We start from the raw sequence: 23,580 nt of genomic DNA on the forward strand, positions 1-23,580 counted from the left end.
AGTTTTTTTTTTTTTTTTTTTAATTTTTATTATGTTGCACCCATACACGACAAGTTGGCTGATCAACCTATAGCACGTTAGTACCGTATATGGGTAGTGGGTCTGGACAGTGATATAAAAAAAGATCAAATTAACAGTTTACAAAGAAGTGTTCTATCCAGTTTTAACTTATCGATATAGGGTTATTGATAAAATAAATTCATGGAAGGGAGACCACAGATTAGAGGGTTTGAGAATAATCAGATGATAGATGATATACCAGTAGAAAAATCACATACAGATGGTATTATTAGGACAGGATGGCATTCATGAACGAGCAAATCTGTAGTGGTGTTTTGTTACTTAGACTGGAGATGAAATTTAGCTAAATAAGTGTTTGATACAAAACCCTGGTAGGATAAAGATCCCTGTGGATTAATGCTTTACAGGATCGAAATATAAAATCCATTCAAATCACATGACTAACAAATAATATAACAGGCCAAATTAGAGGAAAAAACGTTTTTCATTGGAAACTACTCACGAAATTTTAATTGTGACTAACAATAGCCGGAAAATGTTTAGACGCTTTGCGTCAGAAGATGATATATTAATCTTGACACGGATATTCATATGCTCATAAAGGACATGATGTCATTATGAAAAGGAAACACTAGGTGAATAAGAATGACATTTTTTTATTCAACGTAAAATAAATAAATTATGGTTTAATGGAAGATCACTTTTTGTGTATGCTATTTCTAGCTGAAGTCCGGATATGATATGTGTTGCAAAACGAATCAGTAATCGCTTCCCATTTAATTGTTTCTACCATAAATCGAATTGCTGATACAAACCGGTTTCTTTTCGAGTTAGAATTCATTGGACAAAGGTTGTATTTTGCAGTTGTTTACCCTACACCACGAGTGTTGGTCTGCAATTTATAAAGAGACACTTATCATTTTAATATCTGCATTGGGTATGTATATATTTTATTTCGTTTATCTTCAAAAATAAATTATAATAATCAAAAGAATGTTTAAAGCGATTCTTAAATTAAATAAAAACAACAACATAAAATGAATACAATTTTATGTTTGAAATAGCAAAATAAATGTTGCATTACTATTACGCTTGATACTTTAACTGTAATTATTATTATTATACTGCTCTATATGTATAACCTCCAGGTTATACATATAGAGCAGTGGGTCTTAACCTTTTTCGTGATCGGCACCCTCTTGAATCTAAAAATAAGTTCTCGCACCCCCTTGAGAATTGTGTTTCTATTTCTTTATTTAGGAAATAGCATCTATTGCAAGATAATTTATTTATTGAAAAATAAACACATACACTTACATATACATACAAACCAATATCTCAATTTTTAATGGCTATGTCGTTGTTGTTTATTAAATTAAAGAAAAGCGGTATTCGTTTCTGCATCAAACCACCTCTTCAGCGTACGTACTCAGAGTATGCGAACACGTGTTCATATCAACCAGTTTCTTATTGTACTTCATGTGCTGGTAAGTGCGATGTGCTGTGGCAAAGGTAGAGAGAGTAGGAGTGGGGGGTCACAAAAATCGACGTAGCGTTCGCTAGTTTCTCACAGGCGGTCAGGAGGTAGTTTCCATCGAAAATTTAGAAACTTCTCTCACACCTCTGGAAATGCTTTCTCGCATCCCCAGGGATGCGCACACCCCAGGTTAAGAACCCCTGATATAGAGTATCCGCTCTCCAGCCAAAAGATTGGAGAAAGTCAAAAGAGCGGATACGCTAACCACTCGGCCAACCAGGCTGGCATTTTCATCCGATACTATATTATCATGTAAGGATTAGATCGGATGAAAACTGTTAATAATATAAAATCACTTCTGTTAAATTTAAGTATTATATATAAACTTATAAATATATAAATGCTTTAAAAATCGTTGATTTAATAAGGCATGTCAATGAATGCTACATGGCAAATCTAAACTTAATTCAGGCATAATTCAGTGATCCCCTATAAAGAAAAAGGAGATATGATGAAACCTAATGATTCTCTCTATTCCTCATAGACAGATAATCTCATGATTATATATGAATATTACTATTCGTGTCATCGATTTTTTTTCTTCCACTATAAAGAAACTCATTTGATAGAGTAAACCAGTTTGCATTCAATTCATTAAACACACCTTAATTAACACAGACAAATTATTTTTTTAATACTTTTCAGCTGCTTAGAAATTAAACTTTTGATTACAGGCCTACAATATATATATAGTTTAATAAGATTCTTTTTTTCAGACGCTGCACTGCACGTTGTATTAATATCTAAATGGGATTCAAAAAGGATTATGCTGTTAACCTTCTGAAGGAATCTCTGGTAACAGGAATATCACAATTAGTATCTACCCAAAATATCAAAAGGAAGATATTTAAAATATGTGTTATGTGCATATGTGTATTCGGATTTATCTACCAGAGTAGTCAATTCGTGTCATTATACATGCAATAACCTTCTTATGAAGACCGAAGGCAGAAGTTTGCTAACGAGGTGGAATTTCCAGCTATAACTATTTGCAATGCTAATCTGTAAGTAAAACAAATGTTATTCATTAAATCGATGAACTTCAATGACACGTCCATCCTTACAAACGTAGATGGATGTAATGGATTGTTTGGGAATGTAGGCATTCGTATTCGTAGAGAAATAACGATGATGGCTGAATAATTGAGAATTAATTTTCAACCTTTTCAATATGTAATACTGCTAAAACCAACACTGGAATTCATAAAATCATTCCATTTTGATCGCTTTATCGAGTGTAAAAATTTGGTTCTTTTAATAATGAAATTAGTGAATGATCGCTGTTTGTGAAAAGGAAAAAAAAAAGAATCGTAGTATGTTTAATTCCGCCAATATTTATGTATAAAAGGTTAATAACCTTACTGAAACAATGCCTATCTTAATGGGCTTAAAAAGTAAACACAAGTAGTTTAATTTCTTTTTATACGGAATCGAAACACAAGAGTGCACATGATCTATAAGCACTTCAGTACCATGTGTCGTGTAGAGTTGGAAGTTTATTCGTTTTTTTTATTATTCATATTTATTTATTTCCCTTCACATTTATTATGAAATATACTCCTAGGCATAAATTTAAAACATTAACTTATGCAAGAGATCGCTTATCAATAACCATTTTGATTTAGTGCTATTTCTATTAAATGTCTCCCAGTTAATAAATATTTTATAATTCTGTGATCGATTTTAAAATTCCACCTTTAATGTTCTTTTTTTATTTTCACTTTGCTTTAGTCTTAAATCTCCTTCCAGGATCAAATATCCAATATCCATAGGGTGCTCTAAGTAGCTGCAAAATTCCATCAATAATTTCCTCAAATAGTTTATGAAATTGAAGATATTGTAACGTCTAGTAGATTCTTGTATATCTTACTTCGGATAACAACCCAAAACGGGTTTCAGAAAATACAACCTTTTATATTGTCATCTCTTTATTCTTCCAATCAATATCTTCCTCATTTGAACCCTCCGTGAATAAAAATTTATATTTCCGTATCTCCTTAATACCTGGATCATAATATTATCGCTACACAACACATTGTCCAACTACTATCCTGAATAAATATTTTGTCCATATGATAGTCTAAAATCTTCCGTAATAGACAGTAATCATTCCACATTCCTTTCCTCTCACCTATTTCAACTTAGGGCTCTTTTTCTGCCGTCGCTCTGGTATTTATTTCATGATCAAAACCGATGAACACATTCTTGTAATTTAATCACATGTATATTCTTGAATAAATGTGAATTTAGGTAATTCGTGGTGTAGTTTATGTTGCCACTTTAGACGTAACTAAGTAGGATGCAGCTGATGACGAATAATATCGTCTTAAAAATCGGCATTATATTGAAAGTCTAGGTTACTGAAATTACTAAGTGTATATGTTCAATCCATAATCCTAAGTCTATAAGACAGCAATCTCCCATGACACTAGAAAGTTTGAGTGAAATTAAAACTAAAACTAAATCATCAGTCTAGTATTTTTTTAGCAATTCGGCATATAAAAACTAGATAAAACTTTTATGATTTTTAGGATAAATGTGAAGTTATTTTGCAAGGAGAATCCATCAGAATGTGTATCGGTAGAGAAGGTCAAGAAAAATGCTAAGACCTGGAAAAATCCCAAACTCTGCAATGAAACTGAAATCCCAAGTAGGAAAGTAAGTATTATGTAATATTATTATATGTTATGGAAATATTATATATTATTATGTACTACGTCGGTATTATATCAGTATTCGGTAATTTAGTGAACCATGAGAAATACATGACATTCAGAGAAACCTGCCTTACTATAAAAATCAAGTTTACAAATTTAAAAATCGGTTGTTTGCGTGAAAAAAAAAAGAAATTAAGAAACCAGACATGTTCATATATACACCCTCTGTCCAAAAAGAAACCGAACGTTTAGAAAATAGACGAAACTAGTTGCGCCACCTGTTGTATCTTTTTATTGTCGAAAGCGGCAACTTTCATTAGTGTTGTGTCAACTGTTTATGACATTTGGTTCATTAGAAGCCGAGTTATAGTACTAAGAGTGACAGTGGTTTGACGAACGGTAGGTCTTCACGATATTCATGCAGTACGCGACGAATTCTTACTATCAATCGTTTCAGACTTCGAGATAAAACTCACCATTGACCTATTGGCCATGCGGAACGAATTCTTTGTGAATAATGTCCTTGGAATCGTAGAAACAAATCAGCATTGTCTTTACTTTTGACTTCTCCAAGCGACTATTTTCGGATGCTGCTTTTCTGGTGGTCTCCACTCAGCACTCTGGAGCTTTTTTTCGGGTTCATAATCAAAACACCACGTTTCGTCATCAGTAACGATCGTTTCAATGAAGTTTGAGTCCTTACGAGGGATTTTAACGAGGTCTTTGCAGTGTTCAATTCGATACAGTTTTAGGTCGTCGGTCAACTTCTGGGGAACAAATCGCGAATTCAATTTACGAAGGGTCAAACTGTTGTGCACTGGTGATTTTGGAATCCCAATTCATCTTCAATCAATCTCACGGACGATTTCGGGTTTTTTTCTTTGATGAAATCACGCACTTTTTGGATGTTAACTTCGGTCCGTCCAGTTTTTGGACTGCCCGGCTTTTCGTCGTCCTCAAGCGTCTCACGATTATTTGAAATCGTTTAAACCACTCGTAAACGTGAGTACGGGATAATCATTCATCACCGTATGCTTTTTGAAGCATTTGATGCGTTTCGGTAAAACATTTACCGAGTTTATATAGTGCCAAAAGTCAATCGCTGCTCTCTGTACGAAACTCATTTTCCGACAGTTCGTCAAAACACACTGTCACTCTTGGCACTATAACTCGGCTTCTAATGAAGCAAATGTCATAAACAGTTGACACAACACTAAAGAAGGTTTCCGCTTCGACAACAAAAAGATACAAGAGGTGGCGCCACTAGTTTATTCTATTTTCGAAAAGTTCGATTTCTTTTTGGACAGAGACTGTATTATTAATTTTGTTTTGTAGTATTTTTTAAAATAATTCACATGCACGGAAGTCATAAAATGTATTGGTCTAAGTTTTCACATTTTTGGATATCTTCTAAAAACAAACATCGTCTTGTACTGAAGAGTATTTTTCTATGATTATTCCTTCTCTTCATTATGAACCAATTTTCAAAATTTCACCTGTTCATACAATTTTGTTTTTATTTGGTTAGTAGTAAAGCATAATTCATCTTTTTGTTATCTGAGGTCTTCCTTCCATTTAATAAACGTAGGTTGAGTAAACTTCAATACCCAGTAATGTGTTTAATATCTAACGGTTTGTAGGCAAATCAATTTAGAATTTTTTAAGTGAAAGGGTCTATAAACTGACATAATTTCATTGGATGACTGGGTAAAGATGATTCGTTTTGACGCAGGCCTTCCTTTCATCCATCATCCTTGATATCACTACCCGTTCGTTCATTTTCACAGTTGGTCCAAGACAGACCAAGAAAAACAAATGTGTCAAAATCATGAACATTACTAACTTTCCAGAACATTGCTGTGGGGCCTGTTCACAACCAACCAACCATACTAATATCGTTTCTTTATCCCATGCAGGATTACCGTAGAAAATTGCCTCCCATTATACCAAGAATATTCATTCTCTTCTCCGTTTGCTCTTTCATCAGAAAGAAGCCAAGAAGAATCATTTAGTGTCCTAATGGTAGGATCCTTTTATGATTTAAAAAATTTCTGCTGAAGAATAAATCGGCATTGCATATCTTAAATTCTCATTCAGATAATTTCTTCTACCATTAAACATCTAAGCCTATCTTCAGCATATTAAAAATAGATATGCAGCAATCCCTCGATTAATGCGCCTCCGATTAGTGCGTTTTCGATGAGTGCTTCATTTTTTTCTAATACTGAAATTCGATTAGTGCACCTCTAAAATTCGATTAATGCGTCTATATAAGGGTCTCGAATCTGTGGGCATACTATAAGACCTCTCTCGATGAGTCCCTGGATCCACTAATGAAGAAAGCCAGAAAACCAGAAAACCACAAAAATACTGCCTTCCTTCTGTTCATCCTGCATATTTTCATTACATATTAGACAAACGATCTGTACAGCCCATTAAAAGGTTCGTTATTCTGTATCAATTATTTCATTTGGAATTATTGTTTTGTGACATGGAAGATAATTGTGTTGGAAGTGATAAGGAACTATAACATAAACTTGTAAGTGTAGGAAGTGCCTAATTGTCCTGAAAAGCAATCTAGGAAAAGAAATCGCTTAAAATATTAACAGGTTATGATTTAGTACACTTTAAGTAGCAAATGTAATCTAAACGTTTCCTCCCCTAATCATCAATCAACGTACAAAACAGAAATGGCTTCCGAGCAATCTTCTGATCCCTCTTAGAAGGGAGAAGTTTCATACACATTTAATTTTCTTAAGTAGAAGGAGGTATTCCATAACTTTTAGTAGGTGAGTGTATTTATTGATTATTCTAGATATGTAATCATATTGAGTATAGAATTTTGATGCTGTATGATGAAATGCATCGTTTCTGATCTTCTAGATTCCTGGGCCCCCACAAAAGCCCTTTACTTACGAACAGATAAAAAAATATGGATATGGAGTTGAGAGGTTGCTTATTGGTCGCATTGAAAATGCGAATTTCAGGTAGAAATCCTTGCTACGTATAATATACATAGTAATATACAACTGATAATGATAGTAAACAGATAGAGACAGCAGGCATATCTTTCTTTAAATAATGAAACTTTCAATGCTATACAGCAATCTCTCGCTTAATAAGCCTAATGCGTTCTTTAAAACAGGCGCATTAATCGAAAACGCACTAATCGAATATAATAACCTATGGGAAAATGTATAATTCGTTCCTCAAATTTCTGTTTTGATCCTTTTTTTTATTAAAGAGTTAGGATATAACTTGGGGCCTAGGTAAAGAAAAACCATGAATCTGTAAGACAAAACATATTCAGAATATAAATTTATTATTCTACTTCTTAACAAACAATTGAGCTAACTTAGTTTGGATGGCATTCTGTTTCCTTTTTTCATACAACTGACGGTATGGCCATGTTGCCTCTTCTACTATTACTTCTGCAAATTTTACTGCTTCTCTCTCTCTCTTCACCAGGGTCAGCCTCTACGCATTGCTGCTTACAAACTTCGATTGTACGAAAAATATTTTCAAATTGTTTCTGGGAAATCTCTTTGGGCTTGTCAGTGATTAAATGTTCTTCATATTCTTCATAACTTTCCTGTTCTGTATCTAAATTTAGCGAGTCGGAATCACACCATTTCTCAGAATAAGATTTAAGTCACTTAGATTCATTTGAAAAGCCTCTAAAATTATTTGCACAATGTGGTAGAATGTGCTTCCAAACGGCTCGCATGTTGCTAGCAGTAATTTCATTCAACCTCCTTATCTGCTTTCGCAGCTTCGCTTGTGATTAGAACATATGTAGACTATTTCTCTTTTTGAAACGCTCAAATCACCCAGCACTAGCCTGGAATTCTTCTTTTCCATCAGTGATAATCCTTTCTTTCAAGGTTGCAACGAGACTTAATGCTTTTGATTTAATAAGGTCAGTGCTTAGTAGGACCCGTTTTTGGTTACAATCTTCCATCCATGTAGAAAGAAGTCTCTGTAATTCAATCATTATAAAACTTTGATTTCGAGTGTATGCATGATGAACTTCAAGAAGTCTTACTTATTCAGCAGTTTTGCTTAAAATTACTCTTACAGTTGATTCACAATTTTTGTGCTATTTTACTATCTTTGCTCTGGACTCACCTTGTTCATTATCTTTATTATTTCAAGATTTTCTTCTAATGAAATTAATTTTTGAATCATTTTCACACTTCCACTTTTTGGATCACTAATTCTTTTACTCATGATGAAAGGTTGGGAAAAATATTTTAAAATAAAAAAAATAAGGAAAACAATTGCAAAGGAGGCACGAGATATGATCATCAAAATGCTATGTAATTAGCGGACGACATAAATTTTTGCGGTAAATTTGGAAGATAGTGTACATGGAAATAGTACAATACTGTATAGTTCATTAAAAAATAACTTTGTAAGATGTTTTAAATCGGTATCTAGACTATTTCATCCTGGTGAGTGATTTTTTAAAATAGTTAGCCATAAAAATGTATACATAGAAAATTTTTAAAATCCGTGACATTTATTTTTAAGATATCGGCGCACTATTCGAAATTTAAAGGCACACTGATCGAATTTGGGTATAGAAAAAAAATGACGCACCAATCGAAAACGCACTAATCGTAGGCTCATTAATCGAGGGATTGCTGTATTTCAATACATAGAAGTAAAGACTGAAAATTCTACTGAGAAGTAGGAAATTTCAAAAACTATATGAACGAGTTGCTATAATTTCTAAAAGATGAATATTATAGAAATTTTTGAACCCTTAAGCATTCTAGATTATTTTTCAAACAGGACGTTTTGAAAATTTGATTTAAATTTTTTCCGGAACTGAAATTTCAAATCTCTGCTGGTGTTGCTAAAAATAATTGCTGCATTATCTACCTTTGCCATCTTGCGGACAAGCCATATATTAGCATGTTCTTTGTGGTACTCTACAAAACTTTTTTTAATGCAACTCATTGGAAAAATGATTTATTTATAAAATCCCAAAACGTTATAGATATCTTGAGAGAGTTTTTCAATCACATTGATTTTGTATATAGAATAGTAGAACAAATAATACATAATTCATACATTTTCATATTTTGTAGCAATTATGCAACGGACGTGATACTACTGGATATTAATACTTACGGAAGTTTCAGGAAATGTGTGACGTTCTTCTCAAGGCGAAATCCTACAGTACCAAAGATGAAACCAATGAAGTTACAAGGGGGTAATAACACCTACAGTTTTTATGTTTTAAATTTATAATTTAAATTTCTTTTGAATATAATTATCCTAGACAGAATATCGAAAGGTCTAGAGCATCGGTTTCTAGAGCATCGGTTCCCAACGGGTGGTACGAGGACCCCCCGGGGGGTATGTGCTGGGCCGTTCAGCGGTACACGAAAAATAATCAGTAATGGCGGAAAAACAGGTAAAGTAAACAAGTATCTTGCATCTTTTGAGCCTGATTTCAAGAAACTACGTGCATCAAAGCAATCCCAACAACAACGTTTCAATCGGCTAGTGATCTGTATACCAATTATTACGACTTTTCAGATAACACAAACAAATATTATTAATAATAATAATAAATCAAAAGTTTGTTAAATACTTGATCATCATTATCAATATTTAACATGAAGTTATACTTATTTCTGTGTTACGAATATTGTAAAATTAAATCTGTAGTTTGGACTTTTAGAGTAGCAATTTTCCTTTCCCAACTCATTACCTCATTTCGCCATTTTACGTTAAGATAGGCGCTGAACAAATGTGTTAGGATTTTAAAAACAGCAATTTTAAAAACAAGGGGTACAATTTATAGAAATGGGTTGAAAAGGGGTACACAAGTGGAAAAAGGTTGGGAACCACTGACCTAGAGGAAGGAAATCGTCATTAATTCGTGGACTAGTTGAGCTACATTTGTAAACCGCAATGCTATTCCAGTTATTCCCCCCCCCCCTGCATTATTCATGCATTAAGGAGGCTGGTTAGAAGTAACATTCGATGACTGCAAAACAGCAATCGGTTACGATGATTTTAGTCAAGAATGTTTCAGAGTGGTCTGTAATATGATAGGAATATTTACCCAATGAAATAAAATAAGTAGCGTATATCCCAAGTAACATTACTAAAAGTTTAAAGTTTAAACTTTTATTTTCGATAGCTTCACATAAATATTTATATGGATGGGCTAATCTTTCTACATTATATAAATTATATGTATAATCTAGAACTCTGCTAAACAACACAAGGAATATTTACAATCCACGTCATCGTCTCATAAACAAGTGAATGGTTTAATACTGTAAGGCAATAAAAGTGATCCACCTATCTCTTTCCTCGACGAGTTTGAATCCACAGCCTGTTGGTTGGAGAGCGAATACTAACCACTCCGCGAAGCTCAAAAAATCAAATGTTTTCTTCTTCACTTTGAATGATACATACAGAAAGGAGAAACAAGTTCTTGCTACAACCGATAATTCTGGTAATATCTTTACACACGTAAGATTGATGTTCGGTTTAATAATTATCAGGATGTAGCAGGAACTGCGTGCAAGGATTTTAGTCAAGAGAATACACTCAATTAGCAGATATAATACATAGACCTTTTAGCTGTAGTTCCCTCGGCCGTCATTACAACCAAGTTTTTTGGCAATGAGTTTACTTTTTTTTGCGTTTTTGTGAATATGAGCGTGTGTTAATTTTCATTATTCAAAATTTTTTATTACAACAAATTACAATATTACAAATTTTCCTATCTGTAATTATTGTCTGTTCTACGATATCTAAGTTAAACAAACAATAATATTCCGTTTTAATATTTTCAGACAGTTATATCTTCAAAGTATTCATAGATGTTCATCCAGAAGAATACGTCTTCTCAGAGGAGGAACCAGGAATTTATCTTAACGTTCACTCTCCATACATGCGTCCTCAAGGCGTGAATAAAAATAATTTCTTAAATGTCAAAAAAATTCACAATGTACACGTTAAAACTGTAAGTTTGTTAAATTTCTTACAAGAATTGTTTCTTGTAATTCCTTTAAATATATGATGATTGATGAATAGGATCTATTCGTCTGTTGATATTTTGTACTGTTACAGATAAAAGAAACACTCCTTCCTCCTCCTTATGAAACGAACTGCATGGACTACTTATCTGTGAAGAAGACGAACAACAATATTGCAACCCTGACATCCGAGGTAACTTTAACATCTCAGCGAATCAACCAACTTTATTTTATATTATATTATGCACAGTATTATAAGGTCCAACTCTGAAGTCAATAAATCTTATTGGGCAGCGAGGATGTTGTTGATTTGGAAGTCTACTTGTACCCGAATCCGAGTTGAGTTTAGTTAGAAGGATGGCTGAAAAAACAATCTCTTTTCGAGTAGTGCAGAGAATTTCATTCCACCTCAGCAAGCAACAGTGGTCTCTTAAAACTGATGTTAGTAAGAAATAACATTTATAAGAGCTTACAGAAGATTTTCGGCAGCTCTGATAAGTGGAAAAGAACTTGTTAGTCACTCTCCCATTCATAGGATTTTCCTGGAAAAACGAATTTTTCTACACCGATAACCGACAAACTGAAGAATCCAAACGGATCTGCTGTCGTAGCAGAAAACAATGTAGACCTAAACTCAGTAACTTCATCCCTAATTCCAAATTAACCAAATCAGATTTTTTTCTTTCTTGCTCTTCTACATGAGTTCAGTATGAGTCTCAGAACAGGGAAGATTCCGTATAAATGGGAGGAATGTATGGTAATTCCATTGCACAAGGGTGGTGCAAAGACAGATGTAGCCAACTATTGACCAATTAGTATCTCAGGAGTGGTGGTGAAAATTTTGGAAAAATTGGTTAGGACTCGCATTCAGAAATAGATTGAGAGTGAATCTCTACTTTGCAATGAACGGCATGAATTTACTAAGGGAAGGTCATGTTTTAGCAACTTGCTCACATTCTATAACAATGCTACCGTTGCACTAGACAAGGGGAATGGATACACCATGTTACTTTTGGATTTTGTTAAGATTCTGGACAGAATACAGCATGGCAGACTTCTGCATAAATTGGAGAATAGGGTTTGGATTACAAGAAAAATATTAGCATGTATAAGAGGATGGCTGACTGACAGATATCAAACACTAGTATACGAGGGATGTGACTCTGCAAGATTTAAGGTAACCACTGGTTTACCACAAGGATCAGTGCTTGGTTCACTGTCTATACAACTCTTTCAATCAACAAATCAATCTATACGACTATTTACTGATGATGCAAAGATAAGTAGGATAATGAAACGAACGTTTACATGTAAAGATAAGGATGTGATTTTGCCTCTTTACAAGGCCATAATAAGACCTCACTTTAACATTCTCTCCAAAATATATATATCAGAATCACAACGGAAACCAGGAGACCAGACCTGTGAACAGTAGTCGAAGTGAGGTGTTATCAAAACTTTGTAAAGAGGCAAAATGGCATCCTTATCTTTACATGTGAACGTTCGTTTCATCCCTGAACTTCAAATTCCTATCTACTAACACTCCAATATCCCTAGTCTCATCAGGTACTTCAAGCATAATCCCACCAATATAGTACGACGTTGATATCACGCCGAAGTGAATGATTTTACATTTACTGACATTGAATTGATATCCATTTTCCCATGCCCACAGTTCCAGCCTATTTCAAATCATTCTGCAAGTACTGCATATCATCAGCATTCCTGATTACCCTACTAAACTTTTTTTTTTAAATTAAAAAAAAAATCTTTTTAACCACTGGTTTACCACAAGGATCAGTGCTAGGTTCACTGTTATTCAATCTATACAACTATTTGCTGACGGTGCAAAGATTGGTAGGGTAATCAGGAATGTTGCTGATATGCAGTACTTGCAGAATGATTTGAAATACGCTGGAACTGTGGGCATGGGAAAATGGATATCAATTGAATGCCAGTAAATGTAAAATCATTCACTTCGGCTTGATATCCAACGTCGTACTATATTGGTGGGATTATGCTTGAAGAATCTGATGAGGCTAGGGATATTAGAGTGTTAGTAGATAGGAATTTGAAGTTAAGGGATGAAACGAACGTTCACATGTAAAGATAAGGATGCCATTTTGCCTCTTTACAAAGTTTTGATAAGACCTCACTTCGACTACTGTTCACAGGTCTGGTCTCCTGGTTTCCGTTGTGATTCTGATATATATATTGGAGAGAGTGCAACGGAGAGTGTTAACAATGATATCAGGATTATGGAATACTGATTATAAAGAGAGATTTGGAATTTGTAGACTGCAGACACTAGCAAACAAGAGAAAGAGGGGTGATATGATTGAGACTTGCATACTTCTGAAAGGGTCATACAAGATATCAATTGATGGAGTTTTTCATTTGATGGAGGGTAGAGAAAGGATAAGAGGGCTTCCGTGGAAGCTGAAAATGAATGCCACTAAGAAAGGGGTGAGGGCTAGATTTTTCTTTCATAGGGTGGTACGTGATTGGAATGGACTGCCTTCGGATGTTATGAGTACAAGCAGTGTAAAGGAATTCAAGAATAAGTATGATAACTAGTGCGATATACAGCTAGTATATGGCCTCACTCGATGAGTCTCTGACTCCTTGGAGGTCTCTCTTAATGATGATGATGATAATAATAATAATAATAATAATAATAATAATAATAATAATAATAATAATAATAATAATAATAATAATAATAATGAGTTCACTGGAACATTGACTGAAATGTCATATATCTGAAATCTGAGAAAACAAAGAAGGAACTCAGCTTTTTCTATTGCTTCTGCATTGAGAATGCAGTTGGTTTTCGTTCTGTTATGTATATTTAATGACAACTGCGCCATATTTCCTCTTGTTATATGCCTTCTAGTAGTTTCTGGCATTTGGTAATTTGATCTGTTGTCTCTTCTTTCAGCTGTTGTAATTTCATATTGGTAAGTTCCTGTATGTTATCCATTGATTCATTCGCTGTCTTTCTCTCAACCTTTGTAACATAATTGCTTTTTCCAATTATTCATTTGTGTCCAAAGTACACTAACTTCTGTTTAGCAATTTGTGCCACCAAAGAGCATTTGGTCTTTATTTTCTCGAAAATCTTGTCAGTCATATTTCCGTCCATAGAAATTGGAAAGACCATCATTAATATTTCAAATGTTTTTCGACGAATTTTCGTTTGATGAATTGTTCATTCGAGGAATTGCCTTTTCGATGAATTGCCTTTCGATGAATTGCCTTTTCGATGAATTTTCATGGAACCCAAAACAATACATTCATGATGAAACAGAAGAGCAGACTAATATCTCATACACGTATATTATTATTCAAATGTTTCTTCATATTTAGATATAATTTTTATAGAATATCAAATCATTGTGCACTGAGTACTTTCGTGTAATATTTCAGGACTGTTTTACTGAATGTTACTTCAAAAAGGCTTTGGAATCTGATCCAGGGTGCAAGGTGAACCCGCTATTTTTTCCATATACTGACCTACGAGGTAATCAAGGCGGTAAGTTATCATGATCAATGTGTATTGTAGTAAAGAAATAAAAATCCTGATTGATATTAAGTGTTGGCGTTAGAAGTTTATTTAATATCCTTCCTCTCTCAATATCCCTGATGAACAGGAAGGTTCTTGATGAACTTCCCTAGTAACTGAGGATACTAAAGCCTTATCAGTTACTAATTTAAACCAAGCTAACTATCTTTTAAGCTAAGCGAGTTAATGTAACGAAATGTTATCGTCCTCAAATCTTATCTTATTGTTAAGATGCGGTTCCTGTTTATATCCTAGCAGAAATTAAACTGTGGTTAGGGAGATTGATATTTTACTTTTCCTCCGTGTCTAAGGACGTCTAGCCAGTCAACCGTGTTTGCAGAACCACTTATACTGCTAAATAATGACCAGATACATCCAGGAATCCACAATCACGGTTTAATAGAGCCGAGTACACATTCTACTTAAAAGCCAATTTATTACCTAATCTGCGCATAATTCTTATGAAAATTACTTGAACTTAGAAAAAGTATTTTCCGATTTCTTATTTAATTCGAATTTTCGTTCAGTTATATATCATGGAATTAATAATAGCTCAGAAAACATTTATTCTGATCCTAAATATTCATAAATATTTTCGAATAACTCCATTGTGCCTGATTCCGATTAATATATTTTCGAATCTCCATTCCATGAACTATAATGGTTTTGCATACTATAATATCTATCGAATATTCATATCAATATTAAAATTCCCCTCATTACAAAACGATTCCACTGGAGTGTAATATTTCAATTCACTTTTTTCCTTTAAATTGCCGCTACTTATAAGTAGTAATTTTTTTCTTTAAGCTCGGAGACATTTCCAGCAACACATAGTCTCTAAGTTTAAGTCAGCAGTTAGACTTGAAGGAGGTACAGGAAGATAGTTTGAGGTAAAACGACAAGGGTGCACATTTTCCCCACTGTTATTCATCAGCTATATGGATCACATTATGAAGTAAAGTGGTATTAAACCTGATATCCAAACTGGAGATGTTAATCTTAGCTCTTTACTTTATGCAGATGATGTTATACTTCTGAATAAATCTAGTACAAGTCCAATATTCCCTGACTAAATTGAATAACTGTTGTAATATATTTGGTATGAAAAGCAGTAATAAAAAGACAACGACAATGTTTCACATGTTCTATACGTACAGCATCCAGGTTATAATTGATAGTTTCAATGTTTCCACCTATTTTCTTTGTTGTTGTCTTTTTATTAAAGAAAATAGGCAGAAACATTGAAACCATCAATTATATCCTGAATGCTGTACCTATAGAACAAGTGAAACATTTCAGCTAGTTAGGCACTATTTTTAGTGAAGACGGTAAATTAAATATGGAAATAGAATAGAACAGAATCAACAAAGCTGGAATGGTAGGAAGTCAACTGAATAAATTTATATGTAATAAAAGAGAAATTAGTCAAAACACTAAATTAACTGTATACAAGACAGTGTTCAAACCAATTTTAACTTATGAATCTGAGCGCTGGGTTAGAAATACAACACTTGACCAGAGACTAGAAACAATAGTTATGAGAGTTCCTGAGAAAGATTAGGGGCATGAACAGATGGCATCAATGGCAATATCATATTAAAACGAGGATATTAGGAAAGAACTTGACATTGTTAGCATCCAGGAATGAGTTAGCAGAGCTAATCTCAGTTGGTATGGTCACCTAAACAGAATGAGAAAGGAAAGATCAGTAAAACAAGTTATATTCTAGGTTAGCAGGAAAACGACCCAGAGGTAGACCAAGATATAGGTGGATTGACATAATGAAAAGTGCCTTAGAAGACAGAAATATAAGATGTGTTAATATTGGAATTTGTCAATATTAGCAGATAGTCTAATTTGAAGGAAAATTGATCGGAAGTTAGTAAAGGTGTAACATTTTCATTACCCTGTACATCCCTTCCTGAAGGTACATGGCAGGAATTTGATGATGATGATGATTACTATTTCCGTCCTCGTATTGTCTTTAATTTTTTTTAACTCCTTCAATTAGCGATTTTCTTTCTTCACGACAGCACAGATGTGATGCCTACATAATAAAGAATTACTTGCGAACAAAAATTTCCATTTCATTTTTAGCGCAAGTGTTACAGTTAGCATATAGTAACATCGATTTTCGATAAACGTAATACGAGAAGATGAAAAATTCTGATGAAAACCTAGAACAAAAGTGATATTAAAGCAACTGATATAACCAAAGGAAAGAACACACCAGGATATAAGAATAAAAGAGCATAAATTATCTTCATAACTCTGCTACTAGTATGTTCTTTCTTGTAGTTATATCAGTTGCTACAACATCATTTTGTTCTAGGTGTTTGTCAGAACTTTTCTGTCCCTCCCTCGTTCGTAATTAGTTATCCATAAATTTATTGTATAATTATTCAGATTACTTTCACTGAATATATTTTACATCGCGGCGTTGTTTTTTATAACTTGCTTAGCAAATTCTCTATAGCGTAAGAAGGTGCAACATTTTATTAAGACTCAGTAAAGCATAATTTCCATACACAACGTTAATAATTTGTACAGGATGTATTACCTATTCAAGAGACTAAATATATTTCAGTATATGTATACTTCAATTATGTAGATACGCTTCATAAATGAACAAATAATAAATTTTCATTCATAGGATTGACGGATTGTATTGCAAAAGACGATGATGAGGTATTTTGTTCAAAGAGGTGCAAGCCTGCATGTGAGTAAGTATCTGTGCACTTTGAAATAAGTGCATCTCTTATTAAGTTTTGCGAGTTGCCTCTTTTTTAAGATTAGTTATATTTCTTAGATATTTGATAGAAGCCGCATTGAGAAATGAACGTATCTTTAATGATTAGATCTTAGAATGTTTGATTTTCACTGATGGTTGACTTTGAAATAGAACTGCCAGATATTTTTAAGGTTATGAAGATTTATTTAAAAAAAAACAATATTTATAAATATAAATAAAATATGAATTTTGTAATTGATTATGCACCTTCTGAGAATTGGCTTATGAAGAAGATAGTATAGAACTGACATGGTTTTGAGAGAATGTTTGCTCTCCAGGTTGCCTGGTATGAGAACCGACAGTGTGAAACGGCTCAGGCCAGTGAAACCTAACACAAGCATTACTGTAAGGCGAACATACGGATTCCTTGGTCAGAGTCTATTGTTCTAAGTAGTGCAATCGAAAGCAACCCTCCGATGACGAAGGTTATATTTCCATAAGAACTGCTAAGTTCTTAGGAGTGTTGGACTCCCTGGAGGTGTCAAATAATAATAATAATAATAATAATAATAAATAATAATTGGTGAGATTCTTCTCTAAGTTTCAAGTTGTAAATATTAAAACTTGAACTTTGAAAAGGAATGAATATTGAAGTAAGATAGACACAGCAAGTAGAATTCCAACAGCAAAACTAGTTTTAACAAAGGTGTTATATTCATTGTTTTCACAAATAAATTTGTAATTACTAAAAATTCCTTAAATATGTTTGGAGTGTTGTTCTGTACGGAAGTGAAATATGGACTTTGTTAATTAGAACGAGAATATTGTAGTTATGGTGAAGAGTACTGAAATTTAATTTGACAGAAAAGAAGAAATGTTCGCCATCTAATGACAAAGATATTATTAGAACGAAAATTTGGATGCAGTATATGCCACTCCCAGAATTGCCATTTGGATTTTTGGAACCATCTGTGTAGATCTTTATTGAGTCAGGTCCATATTCCATTATTTTTGAAAGGGCTAATGATCTCAAGATTTCAGGGTTTTCTAGGCTTTTATTCTCATGTTTCCCTATTTCAGAGTTGATAACTATATTTTTCCTGTCTTGATTTGGAGAAAATGCTGGTTAGTCGGCTATTTCATTTGGACAATCCAAGGGAATTTTATTTTCTATGATTTCATGCATTGTTGATTTTTTCTTTATTCTGTTTGTTGGTTTCCAGTTTTTAAAAAGTTCACTTGTTCTATGATGTGCAAGGTTGGCTCTTTTTTCTACAAATTTGGTAAGATTTTCTTGCCACCTAATTTTTAAGGGAACATGGTTGGATTCGAATTCTGCTATTTTTACAGGAGTTGCATTCCTTAGTCCACATATGATTCTCGTAGATACTATAATAGTCCACATATGATTTTAGCTGCATTTTTCTGAATTTTTATAAGCTTATCTAAACTGGTTTGTGATGTTTGCATCCAGATTGACGAAGCATATTCCATTATGGGTCGGATAATAGCATTGTATGTGACTTTTAAGGTTTTAGCATCGGCTCCCCACTCTTTATCTAAGATACGTTTCATGATATTTAGTCTTCTTTTTGCTCTGACTGCAACATTGTTGATATGTTTATTGAAGCTTAGCGATGGATCCAGAGTAATTCCAAGGTATTTGGGATTTTCATTAAATGTAATTAGTTGACTGTTTAGCTTAATCTTTGGTCTCCACTTTCTGAGGTGGTTATTAATAGTGAAAATACAGACTTCTGATTTAGTAGGGTTAATTTTGACTCAGCTCACAACAACCAAGAAACAGCAGAAGTGACCTTCTGCTGTTTCTTGGTTGTTGTGAGCTGCGAATAGGACCAAATCGTCAGCAAATATAGCTATCTTTGTTTCTTTATTTATATTTTTATTTAAGTCATTTAAGTAGATGGAAAAAAGGAGGGGCTCAAAATGCTACCTTGAGGGAGTCCCTGTCTTATTTTCACTCTCTTGGAAAAGGTATTATTTATTCTAACTCAAATTGTTATATTTCTTAGAAAATCATAGATCCAGTTAAGAACTTTCCCTTCTATTCCAATATGACAAAGTTTGGAAAAGAGTTTCTGCCTCCAAACCTTGTCAAAGGCATTGCTATAATCTAAAAAAAAGCTGCAATGGTGGATATGGTAGGTTTGGTCTGGAAGTTATCTTGAATTGTTTGGGTTAAGTAAAAAAAGTTGATCAGTTGTTGAGTGATTTCTTCTAAAGGCAGCCTGAAAATGTGGTAGTATACTATTTTTGTTTAGATAGTAAATCAAACGTTGGAGTATCATTTTTTCATTAATTTGCCTGGAATTGAAGTCAGTGAAATTGGTTTATAACTTTCTGGTTGGTCTTGCGGTTTGTTAGGCTTTAAGATTGATATGATTGTGGCTATCTTCCAGTCTTTCGAAACTTTTCCTTGTTTTAGTCTATTGTTGTATAGGCGAAGTAGCCAATCTAGGGCTAGGAGAATATGTTTTATCATAATTCCTTGTATATTATTTGGTCCACATGATTTATTTATATCTAGTCTCTCTCCAAGGCATCTCCCAATTCAGAGATTGTAAATGGATCCCAGAATAGCTTATTTTGATATTTTGGGGAGTTTGCAGCATTTTTCTGCTGTCGAGCCTGTTTCGATATTTGATGGTCTTTTCTAGTATTCATCTCTAGTTTGCTTATATTTTGAAAATGAAACGCGAAGGTATTTGCAAATCTCCTTATCTCGAATTTTGATATTTCCATCTGGATCTTTAAGCGCATTAGTCTCTCTTGCCTTTGGTAGGTCTCTTTGTAAATTAGCAGTCAGTTTCCAAAGTTTGGTATCTGAAGTGTTTGGATTTAAGTTGTGGCAAAATTCTTGCCACCTAGTTCTTTGTAATAGATTATATTTTTGTTTAAGTAAAGAGATATTACATCCCATATTGTTTCATAGCCGAATAAGAAATTCAAACAGTTTCATGCAGAATATAGAAACTATATAAATAAAGTTCGGCGAGTCCAAGTGTAAGCAAATAGCTGGATAGTGCAACACATAACCCATTTGGTAGTGCAACACTGAAGCAACTCATAGCAAAGGTGGAGCAAACTCCGATCACTGTTCTTGGTATTTACACATAATGTTAAACCCGGCTCCTTGGAGGTGTATTACTGTTCTACATTATGAGAGAAGGTCACTACCCAGACCGGTTTCAACCTTTATTGAGGTCTCATCAGTGAGAAGGTAGACCTAGTTAATATCAAGTTTGCAGCAAACAGAACTTACAGAGCCAAAGAAGAACCATCTCAGAATTGAAGCTTTGGCTCTTCATATAATTAGTAATTATATTTTTGTTTAATTTCAGCATTTATCTTGTTGTACTCGATTCTAGTTTCTGGAGAGCTTCCAATTGTCAAGATGTTAAATAATTCATTTCGTTTAGTTATTTTACTGGCAAGTTCCTGGTGAACCTTTGTGTAGTTTGAAATAACTCTTCTCCTATAGCCCTTTGGGATACTTTTCTTTGCTGCATTTAGGACAGTATTCTTCCAAGTTATATAGTCTTTGTCTAAGTCATCATGGTATGTGTGATCTTTCAGCATTTTATTTACTTCATTCTTGTATTTCTCCCAATTTGCCTTCTGGAAGTTCCAATGATATTTTCTTTTTTGGGTGGGTATAGTCATTTTTGGGTTCGGATTGATTAATATTATATTATGGTCGCTTCCTACTGGTTCCACAACAGACCAAATAGCTTTGTCCTGAAGATCAGGAGATATCTAGGGCATCTTTTGTATCATAAGAATGAGACAGATAAGTAGGTTCTCCACTGTTGAGAGTTATTAGTCCTGTTTCATCTAATAAATTACTCAGGTTTTCTTCTCTTGGGTTTATTTCCTCAGAACCCCATAACAGGTGTTTGCTTTCGTGTCTCCTAAGATAATGGAGTTTTCGTCAATGAGATGGGATAGGTTGGAAAAATTTGGTCCAGGTTTGTCAGGAGAATGATAACAATTGAATATGTTTAATGGCTTTTTACTTGGTTCCAGTAATTGGATTCTTTGTATTTCAGTTCCTTCTGATACTATGTCTAACTCAACAACTTTATATGACAAGTTTCGGATTAGTGTCAGAAGCCCTCCTCCATTTTATTCCGTAGGCCTATCCTGTCTTATGATTTCATAGTTTTTAATTTTTAGTCTGTTGGTTTGTCGAAGTTTGGTTTCCTGGATGCAGATGATATCAGCATCATGTTTGTCAGCTAGTAGTAATAGTTCATTTAGTTTTTCTTTGCTTGCTGGGGTAACTATACCATTTAAATTGCATTGGATGATATTAACATTTCTTGTAACGGGTGGAATGATTTGCTCATTTCTCAATTCTGACATCATTTCTAAATCAAGAGTTCCATCGGCTACCCCGTAATCAATGGCATAAGTATAATCACTGAAATTTGTCTCCATGACGGGAAAAAGAAGAAATGCTGTTGTCGTTCGATCATCCAGAGGGACCACAATAATATTAATAATAATAATGTCATACTGCATTTATTCATTTAACAATGAGTTATATATATTTACAATTTTGATTTTTTTTTAAATTATATTTAAACGCTGTAAGTACAGCACTGAAATGTGATATATGGGTTTGGATTTTTTTTTATTTTTTTTATCTTGGATGAGATGTAATTTCTCAGCTTTCATCCTCGAAGCTTATTTGTAAGCTTGTCTGATGACGACACCAGTTAGTTATTATTTATTGGTTTGTTTGCTGTGTTGAGAAGTTACTGTATTCACGCGCACACGCACGCGCACAATATGTATTTCCGACTGTCCCATAGCTGGCATCGAAATAATGTTTTAGCAAAGCTGCATAGTGACATAAATGTTTTCCTGTTCAGTATTTTGTGTTCTGACATTGCAGTGTATATAAAGTCTGTTTGTTCCCAAAAGATCAGTTTTATCATTTTGTACTGTAATGACATAAATCTATTTAGTTTGTAGGGTGCACAGAAAGCATACGTTGTTGTAGCGTATCTTACTATAATTTGGCACAGTGCTTTGTATATTAGTGTTTTTAGGCGTATGGGAACTATGTCTTTTAACCTGTAGAGTTTGCCACTTATTGTTCGGAGTTTGTTGTGTAGATTGTTTATGTGGCTATTCCAGTTCATATCTGCATCGAAGTAAATTCCAAGGTATCGTTTTGTATCAATCTGAGTGATTGTAGTGGTGTTCTGTGTGTTTTTTATGTTGGATGGTTATCGTCTATTATTGTTTTGTGTTGTTTTTCATCTGTGGGGTATTGCATGGATATTGTCTTAGTATGCAGGTAATGATCTGCTACTTTGCACTTCATGACTGATGCAGTATACCAGTTTGTTGGTGCTCGGATGTTTATGATCTAGACAGGAGGCAGTGATAGTATTTCCGAATGTTTCTTCTCTAGTACATGATGTTATTGTTGGTATTAAGTTATACATGGATAGCGTGTCTAAGTATTGTACAGTGTTGTTCTGGTTTTCGTTTGCAATATTTATGGTTATGTCACCGATTATCATTAGGTATTCGGTTGAGCATATTTCTTGGCGTGAAAGCCAGCAATTGAGTTCGTGCAAGAATTTTATCATGTTTAAGTTTGGTGGCCTGTAAATAGCATTTAGTATTATGGGATGCTGAGTATTTGCGGTATTAATGATTTCGAGGCAGAGGGTTTCAGCATGCTCAAACTGATAGACCGTTTCTTTTGCTATTAATTTTTGTTTGATAAATATTAATATTCCACCCCCTCTTTTTGTTTGATGATCTATGTTGTTGGAAGCCTGGAATTTGGAAAGCAGTCGCTTCTTTAGTAGTTATGGATACTTCTGTTAGGACCAATATATCAATAACACTGGTGTAATTCCTCAGATAAGCCTGTAACAATAACCAATGTTTTTGGATGTTTCTGATGTTAATATGCAAAATTAGGAGTCCTCTCGCTTGTATTGTGTAGTTTCCATGCATCAAGCGAGTCAAACGTACAATTGCTGATGTATTCTGGTGTAATTACATCTATCTGA

General features: G+C 33.8%; 1 protein-coding gene across 1 annotated transcript in view; it reads left to right on the plus strand.

The window, feature by feature from the left end:
• Window positions 1-23,580, plus strand: part of LOC150105974 (epithelial sodium channel subunit beta-like) — a 114,062-nt gene that overhangs the window by 77,968 nt on the left and 12,514 nt on the right. The window contains exons 6-12 of the mRNA XM_090394603.1: window positions 4,090-4,216; window positions 7,099-7,202; window positions 9,312-9,436; window positions 11,040-11,209; window positions 11,317-11,415; window positions 14,652-14,757; window positions 17,444-17,513. Of these exons, the coding sequence (XP_090250729.1) occupies window positions 4,090-4,216; window positions 7,099-7,202; window positions 9,312-9,436; window positions 11,040-11,209; window positions 11,317-11,415; window positions 14,652-14,757; window positions 17,444-17,513 (801 nt within the window). The remainder of the gene's footprint in view (window positions 1-4,089; window positions 4,217-7,098; window positions 7,203-9,311; window positions 9,437-11,039; window positions 11,210-11,316; window positions 11,416-14,651; window positions 14,758-17,443; window positions 17,514-23,580) is intronic.

Source organism: Typopeltis vanoorti, chromosome 6, assembly GCF_054136105.1.
Source record: "Typopeltis vanoorti isolate ZY-2024b chromosome 6, IOZ_Tvanoo_1.0, whole genome shotgun sequence".
NCBI lineage: Eukaryota > Metazoa > Arthropoda > Arachnida > Uropygi > Thelyphonidae > Typopeltis > Typopeltis vanoorti.